At 40.2% G+C, this 27,259-nt stretch overlaps 1 protein-coding gene across 2 annotated transcripts in view; it reads left to right on the top strand.

Moving 5' to 3' along the window:
- Positions 1-27,259, top strand: part of HEMK1 (HemK methyltransferase 1, mitochondrial release factors N(5)-glutamine) — a 52,625-nt gene that overhangs the window by 3,509 nt on the left and 21,857 nt on the right. The window contains exons 3-7 of one of the 2 annotated variants that reach the window (XM_070933716.1): positions 2,042-2,127; positions 3,462-3,555; positions 12,823-12,984; positions 13,924-13,988; positions 25,082-25,131. In XM_070933716.1, coding sequence (XP_070789817.1) covers positions 2,042-2,127; positions 3,462-3,555; positions 12,823-12,984; positions 13,924-13,988; positions 25,082-25,131 — 457 coding nt within the window. Of the gene's footprint in view, positions 1-2,035; positions 2,128-3,461; positions 3,556-12,822; positions 12,985-13,923; positions 13,989-25,081; positions 25,132-27,259 lie in introns of both variants that reach the window. The other variant, XM_070933715.1, reaches the window with a different exon arrangement.

The following is a 27,259-nucleotide window of genomic DNA, read 5'->3' as shown; positions in this document are numbered from 1 at the left end:
GTCACTTTATAGGAAAACAGAATAACAGAGTTGGAAGGCACCTTGGAGGTCTTCTAGTCCAACCCCCTGCTTAGGCAGGAAACCCTACACCGGGAGAAGATAGACAATATAAATCTTTAACAAATAAAAATAAATAACCTACATGCAGTTTTATATAGCTAATAAATTTCATTTCACTGATGCTTGTATCACTGAATGTGTTCAAGCAGAGGCTGAACAGCCATCTTTTAGAGCTTTTAAATTGGATTCCTGCACTGAGCACAAATTTGGATATAATGGCTTAAATAATGCTTTCCAACTCTGTGATTTTATCATTTCCCACTGTATATGTTTGTTAATATGGATATTTAGCATTAATTATATTGCTTTGTCTCAGAATATGGTATACTAAATAATGAATTTTAGTTGCAGGAAGGTAAATACTGATTTAGGTTTTTTGGGGGGGAAATGTTGGCATTTGTAAAATATGACCAAAAATATTTCATTTGGAAGAGGATTGATGAAAGACAGAAATTAAGAGTGTTGAATTAGGAAATACAGAAGAGTAAAGTAATTAAAGTACTCACCTATTTTTCTTAACTGTAGATGGTCCGATACCATCAGTGTTTATAATTAATTCAATGAAAGTTAGCCTTTATGAGCTATTCTGGTTAAAGGAAATGATAAAGCAATTTGTTAGTGGAGCCATTTATGCAGACATTGAATTTCCTTTAATTGGATGCTGGAGAGGCATCTGTCAAATACACTTTTAATTTAGATTCCTGTATTAAACAGTCAGTCAGTTGGACTTGAGCATTGCCAGGCTAGTACAGTAGCCTGAGAAATGTATCCTCTTTTACATTTCAGTAAATCAGCCTTCTCATTGCCAGCTTTGAACCTCTTTTTTTGCCAGTGGTTACCTAAAAGGGAAATTACACTTGTATACTACTTATCTACCATACAAATTATTATGAGCCTCTTGCAGGGGTGAAATGCTCCCGGTTCGGACCAGATTGCCTGATCCGGTCGCGATGGTGGCGGGTGGTTCGGAGAACCGGTAGCAAAAATCCCTGCCCCTCCCCCATGCCCGGCTGAGCTGCACAATCATCAGAGGCTTTTTTTTTTTTACTTTTAAAAGCATTTTTTCTACAACCTCTTCTGCCGAAAAAAATGCTTTTAAAAGTAAAAAAAAAAAAAGCCTCTGATGAACACGCGGCTCAGCTGGGATCGTCAGAGGCTTTTCAAAGCATTTTTTTTTTTGCAACCTCTTCGGCTGATGAGGTGGTAAAAAAAATGCTTTGAAAAGCCTCTCTGATGATCCCAGCTGAGTTGCCTGATCGGCAGAGCAGGTCTCAGCTGAGATCGTCAGAGGCTTTTCAAAGCATTTTTTTCTGCAACCTCTTCGGCCAAACAGGTGGTTAAAAAATGCTTTGAAAAGCCTCTGACGATCTCAGCTGAGTTGCCTGATCGGCAGAGGCTTTTCAAAGCATTTTTTTGCAACCTCTTCAGCTGAAGAGGTTGCAGAAAAAATGCTTTGAAAAGTTTTTTTTTAAAAAAAAGTTGGCCATGCCCACCCAGTCACATTACCCCACCACCACCAAGCCATGTCCACAGAACCGGTAGTAACAAATTTTACATTTTACCCCAGCCTCTTGCATTTAGAAGCAGTATGGCCTTGAAAGCAATTTACAATGGTGGAACTGTTGCTATTCTCCTTTGTTGATGTTAGTTCAGCCTTCACCACCATCTCCATAAAGGAAAGAAATTGAGCTATCTGGGCTAAGCTAATGTTTATGTAATGATGGTTGAATTCCTCCTTCAAGGCCATCTCCGTAATTTCTCTATGCGGGGGAGACATATCAACATCTGTAAAAAGTCCAGTGTTTCCGGATGACATCAAATTGTGGTGACATATCAGAATGGCTTCTAACATACTGGATTTAGTTTTTCCATAGGTTTTTTTTTTTAAAATAATGGCCATATATCTATGCTGGGTAGGTGATTGTTTTACAAAGAATGTGTAGGCTTCGTTTAAAATAAAATATTTATTATTCAGTTCCAGAGTCTGAATGCCAGCAGCATATCTGCTCCCCTTTCAGCAAAGCAACAAAAACAGATCCAACAGCTCTGTGCGAAACGACTACAACGGTAGGCACTCTGGTCTTTCTTTTTTCATCTAGGTGTTCTTTGTAAACATGGAGCAAGTAGAAACTAAAGCAGCCAAACTGCAACATCACCTAATTTGAAGCCTTCCCTGAACCCTGTGTCCTGAAATAATGGGAGAAAAGAGAGATGAGACATGTATATAATTCTTTTTAAGAGAGACAGTTTCAAGATAACCCAGAAAGGAGATGCCCCCCCACACACACACACACTTGAGTTAGGAATAAGCAATAAAAGAGAGTTCAATAATTCAAGTATTAACTATCCCCACTGCCTTTATGGCAAAATTGTAGATTTTCATTTACGTTTGCATTTAATTAAATTGTGAGTAATAATAAATAAAATAATAATAAAAATAATAAAAAAAAAATTAATAAAATTGTGAGTGCACCAGCAAAGAGATGTTAGAGATCTAGTAATATTTACTAGCTTAAAGTATCATAGGTAAAGATAAAGGTTTCCCTTGTCCAATTGTGTCCAACTGTAGGGGGTGGTGCTCATCTCTGTTTCTTAGCCAAGGGAGCCAATGTTGTCCGCAGACATCTCTGTGATCATCTGGTAAGCATGACTATACCCTGGGGCGCACAGAATGCTGTTACTTTCCCACCAACGTGATACCTATTTATCTACTCCCATTTGCATTATTTTGAATGGCTAGATGGGCAGAAACAGGGGCAAGTAACAGGAGTCACTCCATTGCACGGTGCTTGGATCTTGAACCCAGACTGTCAGCTTTCCAACTAACAAGCTCAGTGTCTTTAACCGCTCAGCCACCACACCCAGGGGTGGGTTTCACTTACCTTTGCTACCGGTTCGCTCGTGCGTTACTAGAGCCCTATTTCTACAGTAAAAGAATGTACAGCATCTGGTTATTAGCGTAGTCATACTTTGAAACAAGTTACAATATTATGTTTAGGAAGCTTTTAGGTTCTATTGTACTTTCTGTTTGATGAGAAGCAGAAATCTTGTGAAGAGTTGTCTTACGTCTTGGGAAGCTTGAATGCTAAACTAGTTTCTAAAAGTGGAGTAAAACCATGTTGTAGGAGGATATAATTGAACAATTGGCAGAGTTATGGATAGGCTCTTGTGGGAAACTGGTGATAAAGAGCTTCTTAATGACATCAAAGTACATTTAGAAATTATTTATGATAAAATGCTCTCTGGTAGTACTGGATGTTCTTGCCTTCCATTTCATTCATGGAGGAAAGGAAAGAGGCCAGTGCAGTTTGTGTTTTAGCAACTGATATGAAAATAAATGAGATAATAACATCTTGTACAACTTTGGCCAAACGTATCACACAACTCACCTTCTATTCCAGGATGCCAGTACAGTATGTTCTTGGTGAATGGGATTTCCAAGATCTGACACTCAAGATGAAGCCTCCAGTTTTCATTCCTCGACCAGAGACAGAGGCAAGTTATTAGAAAGGAAAAAAACTGCAGCTGTTTTCTACATGCATATAAGTGCCTGCAACCTTTTGCTTTGAAGGAAACACAAGGTTGATCAGCCAGTTTCAGGGAACCTAAATAGGAATAGGAGGTTCCTCTTGACTCTGCCTTCTCGTAAGCATAAGGATTTTACATTTATATGTCGGTCCCATTGTCTGATGACTTGAAAGAAATTTCAGAATAAGTTAAATTGCCATTTTCTTACCTCCCGTGATGCAATTTTTCTCTTGAATGTCTCACTTTTTTCACAAACCTGATGTCTTAAGTGTGGATATTTACCAAAAAGCAACCACTAAAAGTTTCCAGTCCCTGTGGGTTTTTCTAGGTTGGAAATTGCAGTTTATCCATTGGGCAACAACAGTTTCTGCCTTGCTATGGAACATGATGATGAATTATTTTGTGATCCCTTATAGATCCCAGATTCTAACAAAGTACATCATGAACCTCAGTACATCCCTTAATTATCTGGATGCCAAATCTACCTTTGCAAAAGGAGCTCAAAAGGAATAGACCATCCCAAAACTGACAATCATAATGTTACTTTCTATGCCAGGCTCTCATTGTCAGAGTTACAGTCTGCCCACCCAGTTTTTAAGCAAGTACCGGTATGTGATGCAAGCGGTCATAGGGAAAACAAAAGAGTAGTCTCACTATTTTGAAATCTATCTAGGCCAGGGGTCAGCAACCTTAAACACTCAAAGAGCCATTTGGACTCATTTCCCAAAGAAAAGAAAATACCAGGAGCCACAAAGCCCTTCCCACACCTGACTACTTCCTGAGTGGCCACAAAACTAGCATATGTAGTTGAATTAAACATTTTGTTTTCTTCTGAAACTTTTCTTTTCTTGGATTTATCCATGGTTGGCCTACCGGGAGTCGAAAAGCTCAATAAATTGCGTGCCAAGGGTTTCGTACATTGGCGGTTGTGACTCATATTTTGAGCGACAGGGAGCCGCAGCAGAGGGATGAAAGAGCCACATGCAGCTCCAGAGCCATGGGTTGCTGACTCCTGACCTAGGCTAGCCTGGTTTGTAATTAAGTACACCGTCATGTTCTATCTTTGTTTTTGCCAACAAAACAAATATTATGTGGGGCTAATTTCAAAGCAAATCACAGCAATGGGCTTTTTTTTCACACCTTAATTTTAGCTGATCCTCTACTTCTCCCTCTTTGCTCAAATTCCTGAATGGACCCGAACTGGATGAGTGGGATTTGTCAGTTTGTTATCAGTTACACTGTACTAGTTTTTGAATGATCTTCTTACCAATAAAACGTACATTTAATGTAATGGGTAACAGAGACCGGCAGTCTGAAGAGCATAGCGCCAGATATTTCTTCATTTATCTTCCTGGAATACTACAGCTTGAAATTCTCTGAATAAGTCCTATTTTAACAATAATATGCTTCCATATTACTGACTCAGTTTATTGTGTAGAGAAAAACAATTATCTGTGGAGACTTTGGTTTTCTCTGAGCTTGGTTGTTTGCTTGCAGACATTTCATTACATAATGATTAAATAAAGTCATCGGTCCTGGTGAGTGTGGGTTTGCTCCCTGTTTATATACTTGCCCTGCCAGTGTTGGCAGAAGTGGGGTTTTCTCCCTGAGAGTACCTTGATTAGGGTATTGTTTTCTCTTGATTGTTTCTCTGATGTTAATCCCTTCCTATCTGGGTGTAGGCTCTGGAGAGATGGTTCTGAACTTTTTGTTTCATTCTTTTTAACTGCCTTTAAAAGTAGTTTTATCTCTATCTATCTATTGAAAGCTGTTTTGTTTGAATGCCGCACTTCCAGAAATTCCCTAGCATTTTTAGATTTAGTTTGGTCTAGAATGCTCTCAGTCTCCCAGTTCAAATTATGGGTGAGTCTGTCTGTGCATTGTGAAAGTAAGAAGTTTTCATTGTGATTTCTAACTGCTAGGTGATATTCATGGATGCACTCTGTAGTCTTCCGCCCAGTTGTCCTACATCATGGCTGTTACAGTCACACTGTATGTTGTATGTCTTTTTTTTTTTTTAGGCTACTGGGGCACCTGGTTTAAGATGTTTTGGAGGGCTTTAGTTAGTTTATTTACCATAGTGATGCTGTGAAGTTTTTAATAGTCTGTTGTTTATAAAATGTTTTTAATGTATGGTACTGTTCTATTTTTCACAGCTTGTGTTGCTTATGCTAGAGTGGGTTGAGGGCTCAGGTACTTTTTGGTAAAATTGTACAGATATCCATTTTGTTGGGAGATATTGTATAGCAGGGGTCCCCAACTCCCAGGCTGTGGCCCACTATCAGGCCACATATTCACAGTCGGGCCACAGGCCTATGTGAGCAGCGGGACAGTGCACATGCTCGTGCAGTTCGACTCATACAAGCAGCGGGTTGGTGCACAAGTGCGCATAGCTCAACTTGCAGGCATGTGCATAAGCGTGCGTGCCGGACCACCACCCGTATGAGTCAAGCTGCGCCCCCATGTGCGCTTACATGCACACCAGCCCCCACTCACACATCCTGGTTTCCCTCTTCCCTGCCCCCCAGCTGGGCCACCAAGCTGAAAGGTTGGGGACTGCTATTATATCAGCAGTCTGTTTACTTTTTCTGGTGCTCTGTGTTGCTGCAGCACATTTGTCTGAATAATGTTCTTGCACGGCTCCTCTTGTGGAAGTTTGGGTTATTATTTTTCAATAGACCTGCATTTCTAAGTTGCTATCTTTTCTTTTTCTGATGAGAATATTCAGGAAGAGCAGTGTGTTATATTTTCTTCTCCCATTGTGAACTTTATTCCTTTGAAGAAGATGTTGATTGTTTCATGTGTCTTCACTAGTTCTCCCTTTTTTATTATGACACATCTACCTACCAGATCCATAATTTTAGTAGAGGCTCTCTAGAGGCTGTATAATGGCTTTTGCTGTGGGGCCTCTGATTTGTTGGTAATATTTGGCCATCAAACTGAAAGTAAGTAGTGAGGCAGAGGTTAATGAGGTCCATGATTCTAGGTATTTCTATCTTGGGTTTAGTGTATTTAACTAGGTTTGGGTATCTTGGTAATCATCATCATGATCATGATCATGATCAAAAAGAGTAGAGAGAAACCGAGTGCCCAAGCAGCACCTAACAAGATAGAGCTACATGACTGTGTGTCTTCCAAGAATCACCAGCACAGTATTTATATAAATCTTGTTGCACAAGCTGAGTGACTGACCAGTCTTTTAATCACTCAAAGTTCATAGGCTGTGCAAGGTCACTTTGCTTATTTCAAAACAACTGGGTTTTTCTTGTGGGTCTTTTTCCAGGAATATCGCTTAAATGGTAGATGATGAAAGAAACTGCAGCTACAAAATGCTTCTCTTTTTCTGTTTATCAGAAGAACATAGCAGCCTTTTTCTGCTCTCTAATCGACTGACTGTAACTTTTTTTTACACTTGAGAATATTTATAAAACTTGATGAAATTTATAATAAATCTACCAATTTGCTTGATGAAATTTGCAGTGAGTCTTCCAAGTAAAAATGGTTAATAATGTGCTGTTTATGTGCATGGAGGATTTTCCTCATTTCCTTAGCTAATGTGTATCCCAATGCAGATTGAGAAGAAAAGGAGGGTTTTTTCCTCAAATAGGGAAAGAATAGTAACCCAATAGAGTTTCCTTTGGGCTTTCTAAAGGAATAAACATGGTATTGTACGCCACTGCTGTGAGTATTTATTGTAAGATTAGCCATTTCTTAGGGATTCATATCTTCACAAAGAAGAGAGTGTCAACCTATTCTCCAAAATACCTCAAGGCAGGACAAGAAGTAATGGATGGAAACTAATCAAGGGGAATAGCAACCTAGAACTAAGAAGAAATTTCCTGACAGTGAGAACAATTAATCAGTGGAGCAACTTGCCTCCAGAAGTTGTTGATGCTCCAACACTGGATGTTTTTAAGAAAAGATTGGGCAACCATTTGTCTGAAATGGTATAGGGCATGGGTGTCAAACTTGCAGCGTCACAATGCCGTCACTTGACATATCGCAATGTTTTTCCCCTTTGTGGAGCTGGGGTGGGTGTGGCCTGTGCATGACACATCCAGCCCACGGGCTGCCAGTTTGACATCCCTGGTATACGGTTGGAGATTGGACTAGAAGACCTCCAAGGTCCATTCCAACTCCGTTCTTCTTAAAGTTTTCCAAAATGTCCGCCCTTCTCCTTTGCTAGACGTGGAATGCCTTGCTAGTAACATATTTACAATATTGAATTTCTGTTTATAGATGAGAACAAAAGGAGACGCATTCCTTTGCTGCTAGAAAGCAAGTGTTACCCACACCACTGCTTCCCTAATGCTTCCTGAAGTCAGATGGTATTTTTACGAGCCCGTGTAGTGAAGGTATAGAGTGGTGCAGTGGCCTAGAGATGGAGTTCTCGCCTCACAATCAGGAAGCTTTGAGTTCAATCCTAAGTAGCGGCAGATATTTTTCTCTCTGGGCACAATGAGTAAATATCTGCGACACACTCTGCATTGGCAACAGGAAGGGCATCCAGCCAGTAAACACTCAGCTCCATTCAGTTGCTCCGACTCCACCCCCAATGCAAGAGATTACCGGATCATTAAAAGACAAAAAAAAATGTAGTGAAGGTATAGCTCCTTTAATGAATTCTTCACAGCTATAGCAAGGGCACCCACAACAGATCCAAGAAGTATTTGCCTGCTTTGCTTCCAAATAGTGAATCATATTAGTATAAACTATATTTCCTTTTTTTTTTTTGTAGATGTAATGCCCTTAATTTATAAAACTTACTGTTTTTTACTACTTATAATCTTGCTTTTCCTGAAAAAGAATAAAGTGATAAGCTACATAGAAAAAGGGAAATTTTGTATGCTTTTTCCTGTTAGTGCTTATTTCTGTTTTTTAAAAATAGGCCTGGCCACCAGGGGGCAGATTGGTTTTAAATTCAGAGAACAGCTATTTTATTGGGTTGACTTCTAGGAATTATTGCTCTGCTGTTTTAATAGACTTCCTAGTGTATGTTTCTTCTTCCCTATTGATGTTTCTCTTTTTAGAGAAAAAGAAAGTAAGTGTGGTCAAAGTTCGTATTTATTTTACAACCTACTTTTTCTTCTAGGAAACATCTGTTCCTGTTCTTTGTTCCTTTGGTTCAGAGAAATACAGCAATATGCCTCAAAAACCTTTCTGAACGATTCTGAGTACTTTTGTCTTTTTACAAAAAGGACTATAGCTTTTGCACAACAACTGACTGAAATAAGTGGTTTGCTGAATATCATGGGTGAATTTTGTGTGAATTACAGTAGTAATTTTTTTGACAGGATTTAGGCTCTGGCTGATACAAAGCAGGTTTCCCTGAAACAGCTTGGAGCAAGTCAGGAGTTATTCAGATCTTTGGGGTTTCAGAAGACACAAAACAGTGCTAGTCTTAGACTCTTTCTTAAAAATGGTTACAATTCCAGTCTAGATTCTGCATGAAAGAAACAGTACAGGCAGAAAAATGGAGAGGACAGGACGGGTGGACATGCCTAGAATTAAAACCTGTGGCCTTCTTCAGGTAGAACAACCCCCAAGCAGTGATCTGTATCAGGGGTGTGTCTCAAAACCCGTCACTACCAGTTCACTTGTGGGTGTGCGCTCGTGCGCATTTGCAGAAGCGTCTGGGCAGGTGGGCGGAGCCTCCTGCCGCCGCCGCTACCTGTTCGCCCAATCCGGGGCGAACCGGTAGCAACCCACCACTGATCTGTATGATATGTCTTACTTGGCTGATTCCTGTGACATTGTAATGTAATGTAGAGATTACATTACATTGTAATGTAATCTCTCTGCATATTTGGGCTTTGTGGATCCCTCATAATTTGATGGTGAAAATTATTAAAATACTTGAATTCTTTCTTCTTCTTCTTCCAGATATCTGCTCTATCTGTGTACTTGGGTACTACAGTATAAAATGTCATGGAACTGTTTGGTTCCTCGGTTCATGGCCAAACCATTTTACTTGATAAGGAGAGGAGGGAAACAAACAGCCACATTTTCAAGTACATTGGCTCCTTCGGGCTGTGTCCTATCTGCATTGCAGTTTCTGTTTACTGCAATGCACTTCTGATGTTACAGGTTTTCTGAGAAACACTGGATAGCTATTGGACTGTTTTCGTAAAAACATGCCATTGAACCTTACCAAAACTTCTAACAGAACTGGATACCTTTTTAAAAATGGCTTTTTTCCCAGAAAAAAACATAATCTTTTTCTCCAAAATATCCAGCTTTTAATTTTTTTTAAATTCTAAAATCTCCACATAAAGAAAAAAATAACATATTTTGCTATTCCTAAGAAGAGACATTGAATATCTTGGGCATTTTTCGATGGGAAAAGTATTATGATCCTTTAATAACTTAACTAAAATCAATGAAACTAATAGCAGATCAAAGTTTGCTTTATATTGTCCCTCAAAGCAATAGAAAAGGGGAGGTGATGATATATTATTAATTATACAAGAAACTGGTCGCAGGCTTAAGATGCTGCCTCCAAGCTGAGGGGCGACCCAATGGTGCAGTAGGTGCGCTGCCACCGCCGCCACCCAGATGGGAGAGGGGAAAGAGATGGAGAGAAAGAGATGAAGGAGAGAAAAGGGGGGGGGGAGAAAGAGAGATGGAGAGAAAGAGATGAAGGAGAGAAAGGGGGGGAGAAAGAGAGATGGAGAGAAAGAGATGAAGGAGAGAAAGGGGGGAGAAAGATGAAGGAGAGAAAGGGGGAGAAAGAGAGATGGAGAGAAAGATGAAGGAGAGAAAGAGAAGGGGGAGAAAGAGGAATGGAGAGAAAGAGAGATGAAGGAGAGAAAGAGATGGGAGAGATGAAAGAGACACATAGAGATACCTGTTTAAAAGAAAATACTGGGAGCCACAAAACCTGGGTGGGAGTAAGTGATTTGAAGTTGGCAATGCCCACTCAGGTTTAAGGTTGTGTTTAAGTGTTTACATGTGTTTAAGGTTGAGTGTTTAAAGTTGCAGACCCCTGATCTACCCATCCAATCGCTTCACCATGCAGCCAGCCCTGTAGGCCTGCGCCCACCTCCCACCTGGGCAGCAGCGGCCTACCTACCCCAGTTGTATTACCTTGCCCTGCAGCCGGCCTGAACGCCCACCTCGGACTGCCTCGGACTGCTCCAGCATGTCATTTTTACTTAATTAATTTAATTAAGAATGATACAATGGGCATAAATGATGACCGGTCAAAAGTGTGAGGACCTGTCAGAAATCACTTTTTTCAGCCCTCTGGGTAGTCCCTATTTGCATATGGACTACTCAGAGGGCTGAAAAAGTTATTTTTGACAGGTCCTCACACTTTTGACCAATCCTTGCACTTTTGACTGTCCTCACATTTTATGTTTTGCGCCCTATCTTCTCACCGTGGTGAAGAGAACTAGTGAAATGACTGACACGGTTGTTAAGAATGCTGCAACGGGCTGAAATGTGAGGATGGTCATAAGTGTGAGGACCAGTCAAAAGTGCAAGGACCAGTCAGAAATGACTTTTTTCAGCCCTCTGAGTAGTCCCTATGCACATAGCCACGCCCACCCAGTCACATGACCAGCTAGCCAAGCCCACTCAGTCACATGACTACCAATCCACACACACACCCCCCCCAACTAAGCCACCCCCACAGAACCAGTTGTTCAAAAAATTGAATCCCACCACTGCCTCCGTTGTCCCTGCACTCCACCACCATCACTCTGGCCACCTTGTGCTCCACTGCCTAACCCGCCACAACTGACCTTCGTTGACTTCTTCCTCCCATTGCTGATGAGGCACATTCCACCTGACTCTGTGAGGCAGCCGCTGGCTGCCCAAGACCTTGAAGCCATGTACAGCCTTTCTGAGGCCTGGCATAGCCTCACCTTTAGCCAAGCCAGATCACTTCGGCAGTGGGAGAAAGAAGATGACGAAGGTTGACAGACAACAGAGCAAGGGCAACGGGGGGGGGGGGGGAGGCCAAAAGGGCAGAGATGGGGGGGTGATAGGCACTCCCTTAAATAAGCATAATAGGGTGTAATTGCACTCTGAAGAACTCATTGGTGCTAGCTGCTTTATTTTATTACCTTTTACAAAGTCTGAAATATTTCCACAGTGGTGACTTATTGGGTCACACAATTGCATTTACTCCCTTTGAGTTATCGGGAGAGATGGGAAAGTTTTCCTTCTAGGTTTCTGTGGCCTCTGCTGCACTATCACCTACTTTGTATTGTTGCTAGCTGGAAGAGGAGGAGGAGAAGGAGGAGGGGTTTGTGAATGCCAGGTATATGAGTACGCAGTTTGCTTTTCGAGTCATTCAGCACCGAATGCAAAAATAAGGGGGGGGGAGAAATCTGTCATTATAAATATTCATGCCAGTTCATTGTTTACAAGCTATAGGTGGTTGTCAAAGTTAAAGAAAAGCCTTTTCAATTTTATGTTTTCATACCTACAAACATTTGTGCTCTTTGTGGAGTTTGCTCGTGAACAAAGGTTAGATTCAGCTGATTCTGTGTTACCTCCAGAATCAGGAGCAACAGGGCCCAAACATCAGCTGAAACTTCTGAATGCTTTTAAGGGGGCCCATTTGCAATACATTGCAATAGTCCAAACAGGAAATCACAAGGGCACAAGTGACAGTGAGCAGAGCCTATTGGTCCAAGAATGGCCCAACATGCATACAACTCAAAGGTGCACAAAGGTCCTCTTACCATGGCTATTGCCTATTCTTCCAGCATCAGCCGTGAGTTCAAATTCTGTTGGAGGGAGGAAGAAATTTGTATGAAGTAAATGTGATTTTTATTAACAAAGGCAGCAATCCTACAAGTGTTTATCAGAGAAGGGTAGAGCTCGCTTCTGAATAAACCTAAATGCTGCACCACAGTATTACATAGAATCTTTTAAAATGAAATTTTAATTGTAGTGATCTTACATTTTTCTACCAGTGCCCTTACCTTTTACCTTACCTTTTAACACACAGTTTATTTTTAAAAAAAATTTAGTTTCTCCATCACTTCCCAACAACTTTCAACTGCTGTCTTCTTTCTGTCTTGTGTAGCCATTTGGCACTGAAATGCAAAAAGACTATCCATCTTTCTCAGCTTTGGAACTTATGTGGAATTGGTGTAATAGTTAAGGTTTTGGTCTTGGTTATAGACTGTGGATTTTATATAATTGTGAGTCACCAAAATCTATGATTGTGGCAGCATACAAATTTTAGTAAATAAATAAATAAATAGTTGTATCTTTTAGGAACTGGTTTCTCTCATTCTGGATGAAGAACGCAGGAAGAGATTGACTTCTGCATGCAGCCAGTTCCTTCAGAACTTCCCAGAGACCCGTGGTCCTGTTATTTTGGAAGTTGGCTGTGGTTCAGGGGCAATTGGTTTAAGTCTTCTGAAAAAGCTTCCTCACGTAAGTGACATTTCATTAAATAGATTTTTCCCCCTTCAATTCAATTGTGTCCAATTCTCAGAGGCTACCCAGACAAGTCCCTGCAGTTTTCTTGACAAGGTTTTTCAGTAGTGTTTTGCCATTGTTTCCTTCCTATGATTGAAAGAAAGTGACTAACCCAAGGTCACCCAACTGATTTTGTGCCCAAGGCAGGACTAGAATTCACAAGTCTCCCAGATTCTAATGGTGCCTTAACCCATACACCAAACTATAAATAATGCTAACCTTGTCCTTTTTTTTCTTGGAGCAAAAATGAACAAGAAGAAAGATGAGCCACTTTGACTTCAAAGTCCCATTTCAAGTCCTCTTTTTTTTTTACTGATTAAGCTGGCTTTGTGTTACCACCAAAATCAGGAGCAATTTGGCCTAAACACCAGTTGCTGTAGAATAGGCCTTTTGGTTTATATAATACGTGTGGGCTTGATTGCTGATTGTGTAAAGAGAATCCTGGATCAGTTTTATCTTAATCTGATCCAGTATGGCTCTTCTTATCTTCTTAGAACAGATTTATGATCATACCAGAAAGTGGTTTGTTATAGCCTGATAATCCTTACAGTGATTTGCTTATTTAATAGGTTAGCACGGTGCATGAACCTAGGGTAATTTGGAAATTATGGATTATGGCCTAGCATGCTGCACATTCCCAACAATCAAAGTTTATTCTTTTAAGCATGGTTTATATCATTGTACAAAGCACATGGAAAGCTATAACCAGGTAAAATTTGCTAGTTTGCATTTTAAAAGTATATCCTTCCCTGATATAGATTAACAAAAGCTCATTTCCAAAACATTGCATTTAACATTGCTCACTTCAAACTGCTTTTCCCCAAGGATATTCTACTGTGTCTAAGGAATGTTTTCATCTTTGCTTTCATTATGTTTTGTTTCTTTCGTTCCTAGAGTCAGCTCATCGCCATCGATAAATTAGAAGCTGCTGTTAATCTGACCAAGGAAAATGCAGAACGGTAAAAAAAAAACTTTTATCTTGTATATTACAGTAAACACATTATTTGAACTGGATCCTTAAGCAGCGAAAACAGCATTCTCCTGGGATGAGAAGATTGTTGCCAAAATGTTTGAGAAAACCCAGGTTTTGCAAAAATAAATGGAGCTTCAGACAAACACTCCATGCTGTTGTGCTCTGTTTTGTGCAGTTTGTGTGTTGATCAAGTATCCAATAACACACTGTGGAACTCATGAAACAATGCAGAGAAAAAGCATAAGTTTTGCTATTTTTATAAATTTCATTTTATTATTACAATTAGACGTATTTTCAAACATTTGATGTATGACCTGGCAGCAGTAATCTTTCATAATGGAAGAAGTTCTTCCTTGAAAGAGTTAACTGAACATTCTAATGAACGTTGCAATGAAGCTATCAAACCATTTGGTTCCAGTTAAAAGTTTCAAGAGTATAAACTTACACTTTAAAAAAGAGGATTTTGAATAAACATTGAAAGCAAAAGGCTAGAAATTTTCGCAATCGTTTGGACACATTTCAAAGAAATACATGGGAAATATTGCATCTGTGGTATCATAGCTATTTCTCAACAGTTTTGAATTTACAGACCACAACAGATGGATTGCCTTCCAAATTTCAGACAGCAGAGATGCTGAGGCTTGATTTTAAAAGTACGTCAGTGACCAAAGCATCTAAAATGAGCAATCATAAAACCAGCCCATAATTATTGTCTGGTTTTTTTTTAAAAAAAAAATTAATTAAGAGGATTGTGCTAAATTTAATTTATCAAGATTTTTGAACAAGCCTTCCACCTAAGTCATTTTGGCCAAATTAAATTAAATTAATCCTCACTTGCTGACTATTCATTCAGTGACCATTCAAATGCTGCTGAAAAAGGAGATTTATCACCGGTCCTTCAACTTGCAGCTGTTGCAGTGACCATGACATGATTGCAACTGGCACACATTTTCAACGGTCATAGCATCTCACAGTTTCATGATCACCATCTGCGACCATAGCCAGCTTCCAATAAACAAAGTCAATGGGGAAATCAGCACGAAGGCACATGACACCACACTTAACAATTGCAGCTGGAACTGACTGGTAAATTGGGTGCAGTCACATGATGTTTCACTTTATGACTGCTTAACAATGCAATTGCCAATTCTTATTGCAGTCAATAAGTTAGAACTACCTACACTGATTACAGATGACACATGTACTGTATATGATAGAATGAGGGAAAGGAACAATATTTATCTGACTTGTTTTAATCTCGTTTTAAAATTAATTGGCATTAATTTTTGAAATAAGTAGTTGTTTCTCAGTATCATAAACTATAAATGTTCAAAAAGACCATGGAGTTCTGATATCTTCCATAATCTATTGTTTTTTGGGCTAACTAAGCCAATTGAACACCTCCTCATACATGTTTCCTTCCATGCTGTTTATTTGGGTTGCTCTTCTGGAAATAGGTTTTAGATTTGTGCCTAAAATTTATCCTAAAATGCAGTATGCAATATTCTAGATATAGTATGACCAACACAGAAAAAGACGAATGATAACTATACTTCTGTCAGTGCATTCATACATATTTGAAGTGATGCCACAGTAATTGAAAGGCTGTTTTGTAATACCAGTGCATAACTACGGGAATAGCACAGTGGTGGGTTTCAACCAGTGTTACCACCGGTTTGCTTCGTGCATACGCTTTGCACGCATGCGCTCGCTTTCCTCGCATCACGCCAAACTTGCACTCCGTGCAATCACATTGCATTTCTGAACAGCTGAGGCATGGCAATCCATTCTGCCGCGCCTTTCAGCTGGGCTAAAAATGACCGAATATAGGTAAGTGTAACGCAGGGGTGGGCGAGAGGACCCAACTGACAGTCAGAGCGAACTGGTTTGCTCTTAGCTCACTGTCGCCGCTACTGGCTTGCCCGAACCGGGGTGAACCGGTAGAAACCTACCACTGGAATAGCAGAATTGTAGGAACACATCTCTCTGTGGGAGAACATCAGTTCTGATTTACAGATATAATTAACTTTTCTGTTGTAGGCAAGCAAAATAATTTAAGACTGCCACAGAAAGAAAAGTCTGTTATTTAAAAGTCATAATAATTTAGCAAAGGAATGTTACACAGAAGATTAGAATTTGCAAAAAGTCTATGGAGATTCTCAGTCATCCAGGTCATGGTTGTCCCAAAGGTGCTTTTTCAGGAGGCAACTGGATCTTCTTGTTTTTTTCTTTGAAGACGTTTTGCTTCTCATCCAAGAAGCTTCTTCAGCTCTGACTGGATGGTGGGGAATGGAAGCCTTTATATTCCTTGCAGACAGCTTGTCATTTGCATTCTTTTTAGAGGGTCTTTGAGGCACTTGGCAGTTTATCTCTGTCCTCAGGGATGCAAATAGTAACAGTAACAGAGTTGGAAGGGACCTTGGAGGTCATCTATTCCAACCCTTGCTCACTCAGGAGACCTGTACTAGGGATTCGAACCACCGAACTGCCAACCTTTCTGATCAACAAGCTTAGTGTCTTAGCCACTGAGCCACCTAGTCAGGCTGTCTGAAGGAATATAAAACCTTCCATTCCATCCAGTCAGAGATGAAAAACCTTCTTGGATGAGAAGCAAAACGTTTGCAAAGAAAAAACAAGAAAGTCCAGTTGCCTCCTGAAAAAGCACCTTTGGGACATTAGAATTTGCAGTAGAACACATGTGTCTCCTATAACCTGAGTTTAATCACCAGGCCCCTTAACAGCTCTGTCTGCTGTCACTTAGAATAAGTGAATATCTCCTGCCTTTGCAAATGCCTTGCCTTCCTTGTCATAAAAAAAGGTAACTGATCATGAAAGCTGGGCTAAAGGAACAAGCACAAACAAGGATTTTTCCACATATATTTTTGCCCCCTTCATTGTAATTCTAATTCCAGAAGCACCCCAATTTCAGTGGGGTTCTTTCCACCAATAACCTGAAGCCCTTTCTAGTAAAAATTGAGCTAGAAATTATTTTCATGCTATGTACTTTATAGGTAAAGGTTCCCCTCGCACATATGTGCTAGTCATTCCCGACTCTAGGGGGCGGTGCTCATCTCCGTTTCAAAGCCAAGGAGCCAGTGCTATGGTCTCCGTAGTCATGTGGTCAGCATGACTAAACGCCAAAGGTGCACGGAACGCTGTTACCTTTCTACCAAAGGTGGTCCCTATTTTTCTACTTGCATTTTTTACATTCTTTCAAACTGCTAAGTTGGCAGAAGTTCGGACAAGTAACGGGAGCTCACCCCGTTACGCGGCACTAGGGATTCAAACCGCTGAACTGCCGACCTTTTGATTGACAAGCTCAGCGTTTTAGCATCCCTATGAATTGTATGGGAAGCGCTATAATTGCTTCTCTTGTACCATTCATAACTCTTAATATCGGTAGCCAGAAACCAATGCATTAGCATTTGTTCATAGGTGGTGTTTTAATTGTTAATGGATGTAAATTCTGTAATGTTTATGAGTGTTTTTCTCATCTCCTCATATCTGTAGAGTTTTCCATTCAGGAAAATCCCAGTGTGGAGGAAGGACACTGCTTGCTGCTGCACTTGTTATTAAAAGGGGCTTTCTCATATCAGTGGAAAATAACCCACCTGTAAACAAAGCCACATACACACAGTCCTTTAATAAAAGCACAACAGAACTCTTCCAGGATAATACAATCAGTCTGCACTAAGTTTAATATTTATATACTGAATTGAATGATTAAATCAGACACTAAAGAACTTGAAAGAATGTCCCCACCCTTGCTCTCAATCTAGGTGCATTTTACTTTGAAGTGTAGGCTGGAAGTGAGCATGCCAAATGACATATTTCTTATTTTGTATACTTAGCAGTTTTTATCTCAGCATAATTAGTCTGAATTTCCCTGGTGAATTATGCACTGTGCTTGTTTTGTTACTGTTTTAAAGTTATTTTATATCATGTTTTTACCCTGACTAGAAAAAGTTGATTACTAAGTGATTAATGATCTCAATAGATAAAAAACTGGACTATGTTAATACACCAGGTAGTTTTAGAAGAGGAGATGCCATATTTTTCTTACTTACACTTCTAATTGGTGCTCAAGGTAAAAATCTAAATTTTGGAAGTTACAGTTTGGCAAATTGTCTTCAGAGCTGCTAACAGCAGAATCTGATAAAGAATTGCTGGTGAAAAATCAACATGGAACGTAACACATTCACCTTTTTTTAATTTCTAGCTATAACTTTGCCAAACTCTTTTCCCTGCAGCTGTTTCCCGGAGACCAGCATGTTAAGCCATGTTATCTTCCAATCTAAGACAATTATAGGTTTGTCCTGCCTCTTAAACTGCATGTGAAAATGTCAGTGTCTGCCTGTGGGCAAAGCAAATAAGAGTCAGTCTCTGCTAATGGGATGCCCCACCTGAATGTCTCAAAGGCTTGTGGTTACAGAATATATTTTCTGTTTTGGTCCTATTTTCCTAAGCTATGATCTGCTTTAGGCTTAAGAATCTTCAGTAGTCATATCTGGGCACAGCTGTGGAATTTGACATCTCTTTCTCTAAAAAGTTCAAGAACTCTGCTTCCAAATCAGTTATAAATCTATTAAACAGTGCGGAGTCCAGAATGGTGCCCTGTGATGTCCCACGTAACAATTTGCTTCAACTTGACATGGAGCCATTGGGTAAATTCATTAGCTACAATTGTTCAAACCATTTCTGTATCCATCTGATGGAAGCACAGTGCAACCTACATTGTATTATATTCTTTACTGGAAATCTCACAGAAGATATTTTTTGCTGATGGCTTTGTTGATGGCAAACCACATTATGTCCATCACATTCCCTTGGCCATCTAAACTAGTCATTATCAAAAAAAAGATCAGGTTGTTTACGAATGATTTATCCTTAATAAACCCACTCTATTTATTGCTAGCAATGCATTTCTCTTACTAAATGCTTATAAAACAGTTACATTATAATCTGCTCTAGAATTTTGCATGATATCAACATCAATCTGTAGTTAATCAGTTTTGTTTTGTTTTGTTCTGCTTTGTTATTTCGGGAAAAAAAGACCAGTATTTGCCCTACTCTAAATCCTTTGACACTATGGCCATTCTTCATGTTTTTTTTAAAGTTCACAGAAAGGACTTTGAAATGATACCTGCCAATTCTTTAAAGATTCTCAGGTATAATTGGTGGTGCCCTGGAGATTTCCACTCATTTGTGGAAGCCACATGCTCCTTAACTATTTTTTGCTAACCTTGGATTTCCATTTCCTGCTTTCATCGTTCATTCTGTTTATGTACATTTGAGGACATACAGTAGATAGTCTTTGACTTATGACCAGTCGCTTAACAACTGATCAAAATTACAACAGACCTCCCCAGAGCTACTTACAATCCCCCTTTGGAATCCCAAAGGCTATTACTTCTACACCTGCAGTCAGGTGATTGCATTTTGGGCACTTGGCAACTGGCCTGCATTTATGGCCTTTTATAGCATTCCACAATAATGTAAACAAGATTTTTGGCAATTTTTTTGGCAGAAACTGGCATTTTACTTCCCATTTCCAGCCAAAAATGTCCATTGAGTATAATGGATTTGCTTAACAACTGTGGGGTTCACTTAACAACAACCACAAAAAGGTCATAAAATCTGGTGCGGTCAGCTGTGATCCGCTTAACAGCATCAATGGCTTATAACTATAATTCCAGGTTCAATTATGGCTATAGATCAAAGACTACTTGTAGTTCCCCTTTGGAGAAGACCAGAGCAAAGCAGGCATTGAAGAGTGCATCCTTCTCCGCATTGCTTGTTATCTTCTTCCAGCTTTGAGTCCACCTCTTCTGTTTTTTCTTTTGATTTACATAGCAAAAAAATGAGCTTTTTGTTGTCCTTTGCCAGGTTAAATTCCTTTTGTAGGATAAATTTTCTTTCCGCAGATATTGCCTACTTGCTAGTAAGATATATTTGGTAGTTTGGCTATTACATCTATATTCAAATGCCATGATGCATCTATATCTACAAAGATCAGAATTGTGCAAGCTGTGGTGTTTCCTGTGACATTCAATAGAAGTGAAAGTTGAACTTGAAGGAACAAGATAGGAAGAGTATTAACTCTTGAACTTTGATGTTGGAGAAGACCTCTGAGGCAGGGGTGAAATCCAGCAGGTTCTGACAGGTTGTGGAGAACTGGTAGCGGAAATTTTGAGTAGTTTGGAGAACTGGTAAATGCCACCTCTGGCTGGCCCCAGAGTGGGGTGGGAATGGAGATTTTGCAGTATCCTTCCCCTGGAGTGGGGTGGGAATGGAGATTTTTCAATATCCTTCCCCTGCCACGCCTACCAAACCACGCCCACCAAGCCATGCCCACAGAACCGGTAGTAAAAAAATTTGGATTTCACCACTGAGGATACCATGGTCAGCCAGGAAAACAAACAAACAGATCATTAAACAAATCAGAGTTCTCACTCAAGGCACAAATGACCTAATATGTAAATGCTGTACAAAGACCTAACTCTCTGGAGAAGGCTCTAATGCTGAGAAAGATGAAAGGGAAAAATAGCAGTAGTTTATTCATTGATTCGTCTTATGACCATATAAAATAAAATAAAAACAAAATATAGAATCTAATTCCAGAGTAAAATAGATAAAATAAAATCCAGTAATAAAATACGTATGTGATAAATACAAAGAATTCACACCACCTTTACATGATACCCTGATCTGTTTGGGTTCTGAACTGAAGTGCCTTAACTGTAAATTTAGCAGGAGGAAATAGGATAATCTGCAGTTCAGATCCCAGTGGGCTTTTCTTTTAAGTAGTGAGGTTAAATAAAGGTAAAAGGTAAAAGTGTCCAATGATTTCTGACTCTAGTGGGCGATGCTCATCTCCTTTTCCTAGCTGAGGGAGCCAGCATTGTCCGAAGACGCTTCTGTGATCATGTGGCCAGCATGAGGTACAAGGAACGTTGTTACCTTCCCACCAAAGTGGTACCTATTTATCTACTTGCATTTGCATGCTTTCAAATTGCTACATGGGCAGGAGCTGGGGCAAGTATGCCATGTGGCACTCGGGTCTCACACCCAGTCAGCTTTCCAGCTGACAAGCTCAGCATCTTTAACTGCTGAGCCATCTTTGATGAGGTTAAATATCTAAGCCTAAAAGGGGCATACAGTTAGTTGACACTTAAACAAAACATGATACATCCTCTCGTGATATGGCAGGTGATGGCAGCACCCATATCTGGCCACAGAATCCAACGACTCAAATCTTGCTCTAGGACAGGCCCTTGTTAGTAATTGTGTCAAACTCGTTGCCAGGTATCTTGGAAAATAATTTTGATATTAGCCAATCATTGAAAAAAATCTACTTTTTTTTTTTTTTTTGCTAATAAAATACCAGTTTGACATTGATATCTAGGACTCTGTTTAACATTTTCTCTTGCCTGGGAGGCAGTTGAGAGTAAATACTAGGTGGAAAACCAATGCTGTGAATAAACTTTGGTAAACCAGCTTATCCAGGAATTGAGCTGGACCATCCTTAACTATTCCATGAAACATACAGTATTTAGTCTGCCAAGATCCATTGAATGGGTTTTCTGCCAGTGTGTGAAAACTTTAATTATTGAATATGTATGGAATGGATACCTGTTTCTACTCTGACTGCAGGGGTTGACGTGTTCTTATCAGTTCCCAGTTTGCTTCTTAAAAACATGAACTTGATCAATTTAGATAGCTTTTGCAAGGCCCCACAAGTCTGCACCATAAGTCGACATCGGAACTATTTTTGGCCTGAATACTTTCAGGGACTTAAGATAGCTAATTAATTATAATTAAATAGTTTATATAATATAGTGCTTGCCTTGGCCCTTGCCAAATTTCTTTTTAAATGATTTACTCACAACATGGGTTGGTTAAAAAAAAAACACTCTTAAATGAGTAAACAAATTAGCTTGTTCAATAGGCTCCCCATTTAACTGCCATTTATATTCCATGCTTTTTTAAAGTAAATGTTAGATTTTGTTTTATTGATGTTTAAAGGATTGAGAACACAGTAGGTATTTAGTTTTTACAACAGTCTCCTCAGCCTATTTGAGAATATGCCATTAGAACAATAATGACAGCATGTAAAAGGATATTAATAAATTTATCATGGATATTTGGCATATGAGTGTCTGAAGGAATCCTGGACATAGAAGTTAGAAGCATTGGGACTGGAACACAACTTTTCTAACATCATTATGAGTAGGTAACTTCTTAGACAACCATTTACACTGTGAATCTAGAAAATTTAAATCATGCTAAAGCTACTATAACCTGAGTTTTATTTTGAGGGTTGTCAGGTTTCAATGTCGTCTTAATTTACTCTAGTGCTGACAAGGGTTTTATCATATAAATGACTCAGCCTGACTCTCTAGAGATCTCAAAAAAATGAGGGAGGCTCACAACTGGTCTCCCTAATCTATAAATGTAACCTCCATATTTTCAGAGGTTAAGAAACTGGTTTTATATATCCTTTTACATACCATTCAGCAGTTTAATTTTTTAAGATAATATGTGTGTTACACAAAACAAGAGTAACCTGTTTACAGATATCGAAGCCCATGTGAGGGAGGCTAGATCATCAACTAACCACAGTTTAATTCCAAGGCATATCTGATACTAGATTACCCATGGCTCGTGGAGAGGCTACTAATTAATCTTGAAGTGAGGTAAAATAGAAGGTTATATTGGGTCACGTTTGGAAGGAAAGAGAAGAAAATGACCAGAAACAATGTGAGTGGACTGATTTACAGTGGCAATGAGTGCACTGTTGAAAGACCAGGTTAGAGACAGATCTTCATGTAAGATTTTATAACAGCCATCACCAACTTGATAGCACTTAATCAACCATCCTATGTACCCCACTTAGTGTCTGGACTCTATTTTCTGGCCCCTATTGGATCCAATTTAAATCAGATTTGCCAGGTGCCTTTCGAACACGTTCTTCCCAGTTCTTTTCGAGTGTAACCCACGTTTGTTAGAAGATCCTCATTTTAGAAAAGTGTCTTTACAAGAGAATTGAAACATTGGCACCATCTGTATATCCATGTGTTCATTTCCAGTATTCTCTCTTTTCCTGGGCCATGTTCCTCAATCAAAAAAAGTGAAGAAAATATCATTTGTGTTCCATTTCCTTCAGTGCATTATACTCCCTTACAGTATCTTCAAGAGTGTGTCTGGTTATGTCATGCATTCTCATGTGGATTTCTAGAAAGGAATATTTGTCTGGGGCCTTAAAACATCTTGGGAGCCTTTCTGTAACCTTCTGAAAGTATGCCACAGAAACAGATTGTTGCTTCAATCTTTCTCAGAAGAGAAGTTGAGAAAACAGGTAGGAATCTTCCCTTTGCAGAATCATCATCCTTAGTTTGCAGCTGCTCTTCATTAACAACAGTAAGGCCAGAGGTGGGCTTCACATAATTTAACAACCAGTTTGCCTAGTGCAGAAACAAAAATGTGAGTATGTGTGCCTTCTGCGCTTGCGCGGGGCCTCAAACACACTGATTTCATGCAGGTGGCCGCGGTGAGTAGAGCGGGTGAAGCACAGAAATCAGCTAGGCTGAATGGGCAGGGCAAGCGAGCCAGAGAGTGAGAGATATAGGACAGGATAGGGGCGGGGGGGCAGGCCCAGCTGGTGGTAGAACTACCGGTTTACCCAAACCGGCAGCAGCCCACCTCTGAGTAAGTCCCTGCAATTTATTTTTGAGCTCCTGAGTATAAGAACTCTTCTTGTCAGGCTTGAGTCATTGTGTCATGTTCCTCTATCTCTCATCCATGACCTCGGCTCCAAGACCTTCAGTCTTTTGGAAGGTTTCTTGATGCTTTTCTGTCGATGTTCCCTATGTCCTATTCAAGAATCCACTGATAAGATGGAAAATGGATAGTTTTGCCACTAGACCTTTTCCCTTTTTTCTCGTAGTGCAATTTGCTGTACATTTAGCCATATAAAGACCTTGTTGACTTCATAGAAGAAAATAAACATAGCATGTGCTTTGCAGGTCCCAAGAGCAGTTTTCTCCCTGTTTTTCTGAAGAAGAGCAAAATCAATAAAAATCATCTGCCAAACTGGTTGCTCCCCTGTTTGCTTCCTCAGTGAGCTGAATAGGGTCATAATAACCCTGGGAGGGTGATGAAATGATCTGAGCAAAGGCCTCACATGATTTTTTTTTCCCAACAATCCAAATCAAACATATTCTGCAAGTCTGGCATAGCCCTGCACCAGCATCGGTAATACCAATCTTAAACTGGAGTAATGTCGTACATCAGTTTAGAAGGCAGAAAGATGGCTTGAGACACACTGAGATGTGCACATAGCTCCTGTGTGCAATTTCTTAAAGCGGATGTTTCTTTTATCAGGATTAGATGGTTGAGCTATTCGTGGGGGGAAAAAATAATAGGCAGATTACAAATAGAAAAAAAATCTCAGGAAAAGTTGAGTTTGATGCTGTGGAATTATAGAAAATACTTTGTGTTCCTGCACAGTGCAGCTATGCAAACTTTCAGGGCAGGTGAACTGAGGTCTGCATGATTCTAACGCTACAATAGAATGTTTAGATTGTTTCGAGGTGATTAAGAATAAATCTAATTCCCTTGATATATGTAGATACACACACACACACACACACACACACACACACACACACACACACGATCCACAACATAAAGATGCCTGTCTAGATTTTTGATTTCTAGTCTTTCTTAATTGTTGTTTGACACCATAATATAGTAAGGAAAGAAATGAGTAACTGATATTAAAACTAACATCAGAGGTATTGCATTTAAGAAAGGAATTGAGCAAAAGTGACTCATGTTTCAAAACAGGTATTGCAGTAATGTGTGCAACATTTGTTGCATAATAAATGTACATAATTGATGGGTTGCAGCAACCTCAGGCTGTTGTGTTTTGATTCGGTACTGTGGAGATCAGTATGAGTTATTATGCAATCAAAAATGTTAATTTACTATGATTGAGATCACTGTTAAAACTAATCATAAGGTGATAAGTGAGATGCGTGTAAATCAAAGGTATTATGTTAAATCTTCTCTCTATAGGTTACAACTTCAGGAAAGAATCCATATCTTTCACCGTGATATATCTTCATGTAAGTTCTCTTCATATTTTTAATTGTCTATTGTAAATGGTTTGAGGGAAGAACATTCTCTTGCAAGAATGTACAAGAAAGATGGAAAGGCCTTTAATCTACTTAATCACACAATGCCTGCAAAATGAAGTGATGGCTTCTGAATCTCCCAACATGTGTTATTCCCCAGTATATGCTCATAACTTGGTTTTAAATGATAACTTCTACTATAAGATCAGGCTGCACATTTTTTTGTGTGCATTGTACATTGTTAAAGAAAGGAAATAGAGTGTGAGAAGTACTTACGTATAATTTAATACAGTGGTCTGCAACCTTAAACACTCAAAGAGCCATCTGGACTCGTTTCCCACAGAAAACACCGGGAGCCAATAATTTAATAACAGGTGTGACTGGGTGGGCATGGCCAACTCAATGTCACTCACTCCCACCCAGTCACCTGACACTACCCAGCCACACCTACCCAGCCAGTCATTATGGCAGAGAACCGGTTGTTAAATTATTTGCCCTGCCCGGCCCCTCCTCACCCCTCCCTCTCAGCCACCTCTTGCCACACCCAGCCTCAGGTGTGTTGTTCACTCCCCCTCTCTCTCCTTTTCTCCTTCTCTCTCTTCTCTCTCTCTCTCCTTCTCTGTGTCTCTCTCTCCTTTTCTCTCTCCTCTCTCTCTCCTTTTTCCCTTCTCCTCTCTCTCTCCTCTCTTCTCTTTTTCCCTTCTCTCTCTCTCATCCTTCTCTGCCTCTCTCCTCTCTTTCTCTCCTTTCTCCTTCTCTGTCTCCTCTCCTTCTCTGTCTCTCTCTCGCCTCTCTTTCTCTCCTCTCTCGCTCCACTCTTTTCTCTTCTCTCTCTCCTCTCTCCTTCTCTCTCTCCTTCTCTCTCTCTCTCTCTCCTTTTTCCCTTCTCTCTCTCTCCTCTCTCTCCTTTCTCTCTCTCTCTCCTCTCTTTCCATTCTCTCCTCTCTCTCCCCTCTCTCTCTCTCCTCTCTCCTTTTTCCCTTCTCTCTCCTCTCTCTCTCTCCTCTCTCCTTCTCTGTGTCTCTCTCTCCTCTCTCCTTTTTCCTTCTCTCTCCTCTCTCTCTCCTCTCTCTCCTTTTTCCCTTTTCTCTCTCTGGGTCTCGCTGCCAGATAGACTAGCAGGAAAGACTAGCAGATAGCAGGAAACAGCAGGCAGCTACTTCCGGCCTTTATTGGTGCAACTGTCTCTCCTCCCCGAGACACTGGCCTCACCCAAGCCACTGTCAAACCCCACATGGCTTTGCCATACCTGGGGGCAGGGGAAGCATCCCCTGAACTGGTGCTGGGTGATGGGAATCTGACATCCGCAGGCCGACCAGCCTACAAGCAGAACGCCAAAAATCACCTGGTTGGCGGGGAGCCAAAGACCAAAGCTGGCTAGCGGGGAGGCGGGGCATCACAACACAGGTAGCCTGCAGGCTCTGCAGGAAAAGCGACTGACATCCGGGAGGCAAGAGCGAGCCGACGACCCCACTGCTGTTGCCAGGGACAAGTGGGGCAGGATCTCATTGTGGCTCCATGTGGTAATGGGCTCCAGGAGGAGGAGGGGACCCCATTTACCCCATTGTGAAGCACATTAAATTTCACTGTGCTGAGCAAGGCACTGCGAGAGCAATGGGCAGGCCATGGAGGCAGCAACAGCAGTGGCATTAGGAGCTGCAGCAGAGGGCTGAAAGAGCCACATACGGCTCCAGGTTGCTGACACCCGATTTAGTAAATGTAAAATGGAATTGTGCTGGGCTCAGAACAGAAATATTAAGCTGGTAAATGAGATTAAGCACTGGGAATATATCTTGTCAGTGATATATAAATAGCTTCTCTGGCTGCTGGTTCATTTCTAAATGCATACCCAAGTGTAAATGCTTGCTACTAGAGATGCACAGTCCTTCAATTTCAATTCAAAAGGGACAGCATTGGCATATGAACAAATACCATTTGTCAACAACTGTTTGTTTATTTGTTTATTTATTTAATTTATATGCCACCCATATCACCTAGAGACAAATCTAGGTGGCTAATAAGCAATAAAAACAAGATAACATTAAAACAATATTAACATTAAAATTGATGTTAAAATTGACAAAGATGGGAGGAGACAGAACAAGATGCACACCAGGAA

This window comes from Pituophis catenifer, unplaced genomic scaffold (assembly GCF_029215685.1).
Source record: "Pituophis catenifer annectens isolate HBS135680 unplaced genomic scaffold, rPitCat1.0.hap2 SCAF_2, whole genome shotgun sequence".
Classification (NCBI taxonomy): Eukaryota; Metazoa; Chordata; class Lepidosauria; order Squamata; family Colubridae; genus Pituophis; species Pituophis catenifer.
This window is presented reverse-complemented; position numbering and strand designations above follow the sequence as displayed.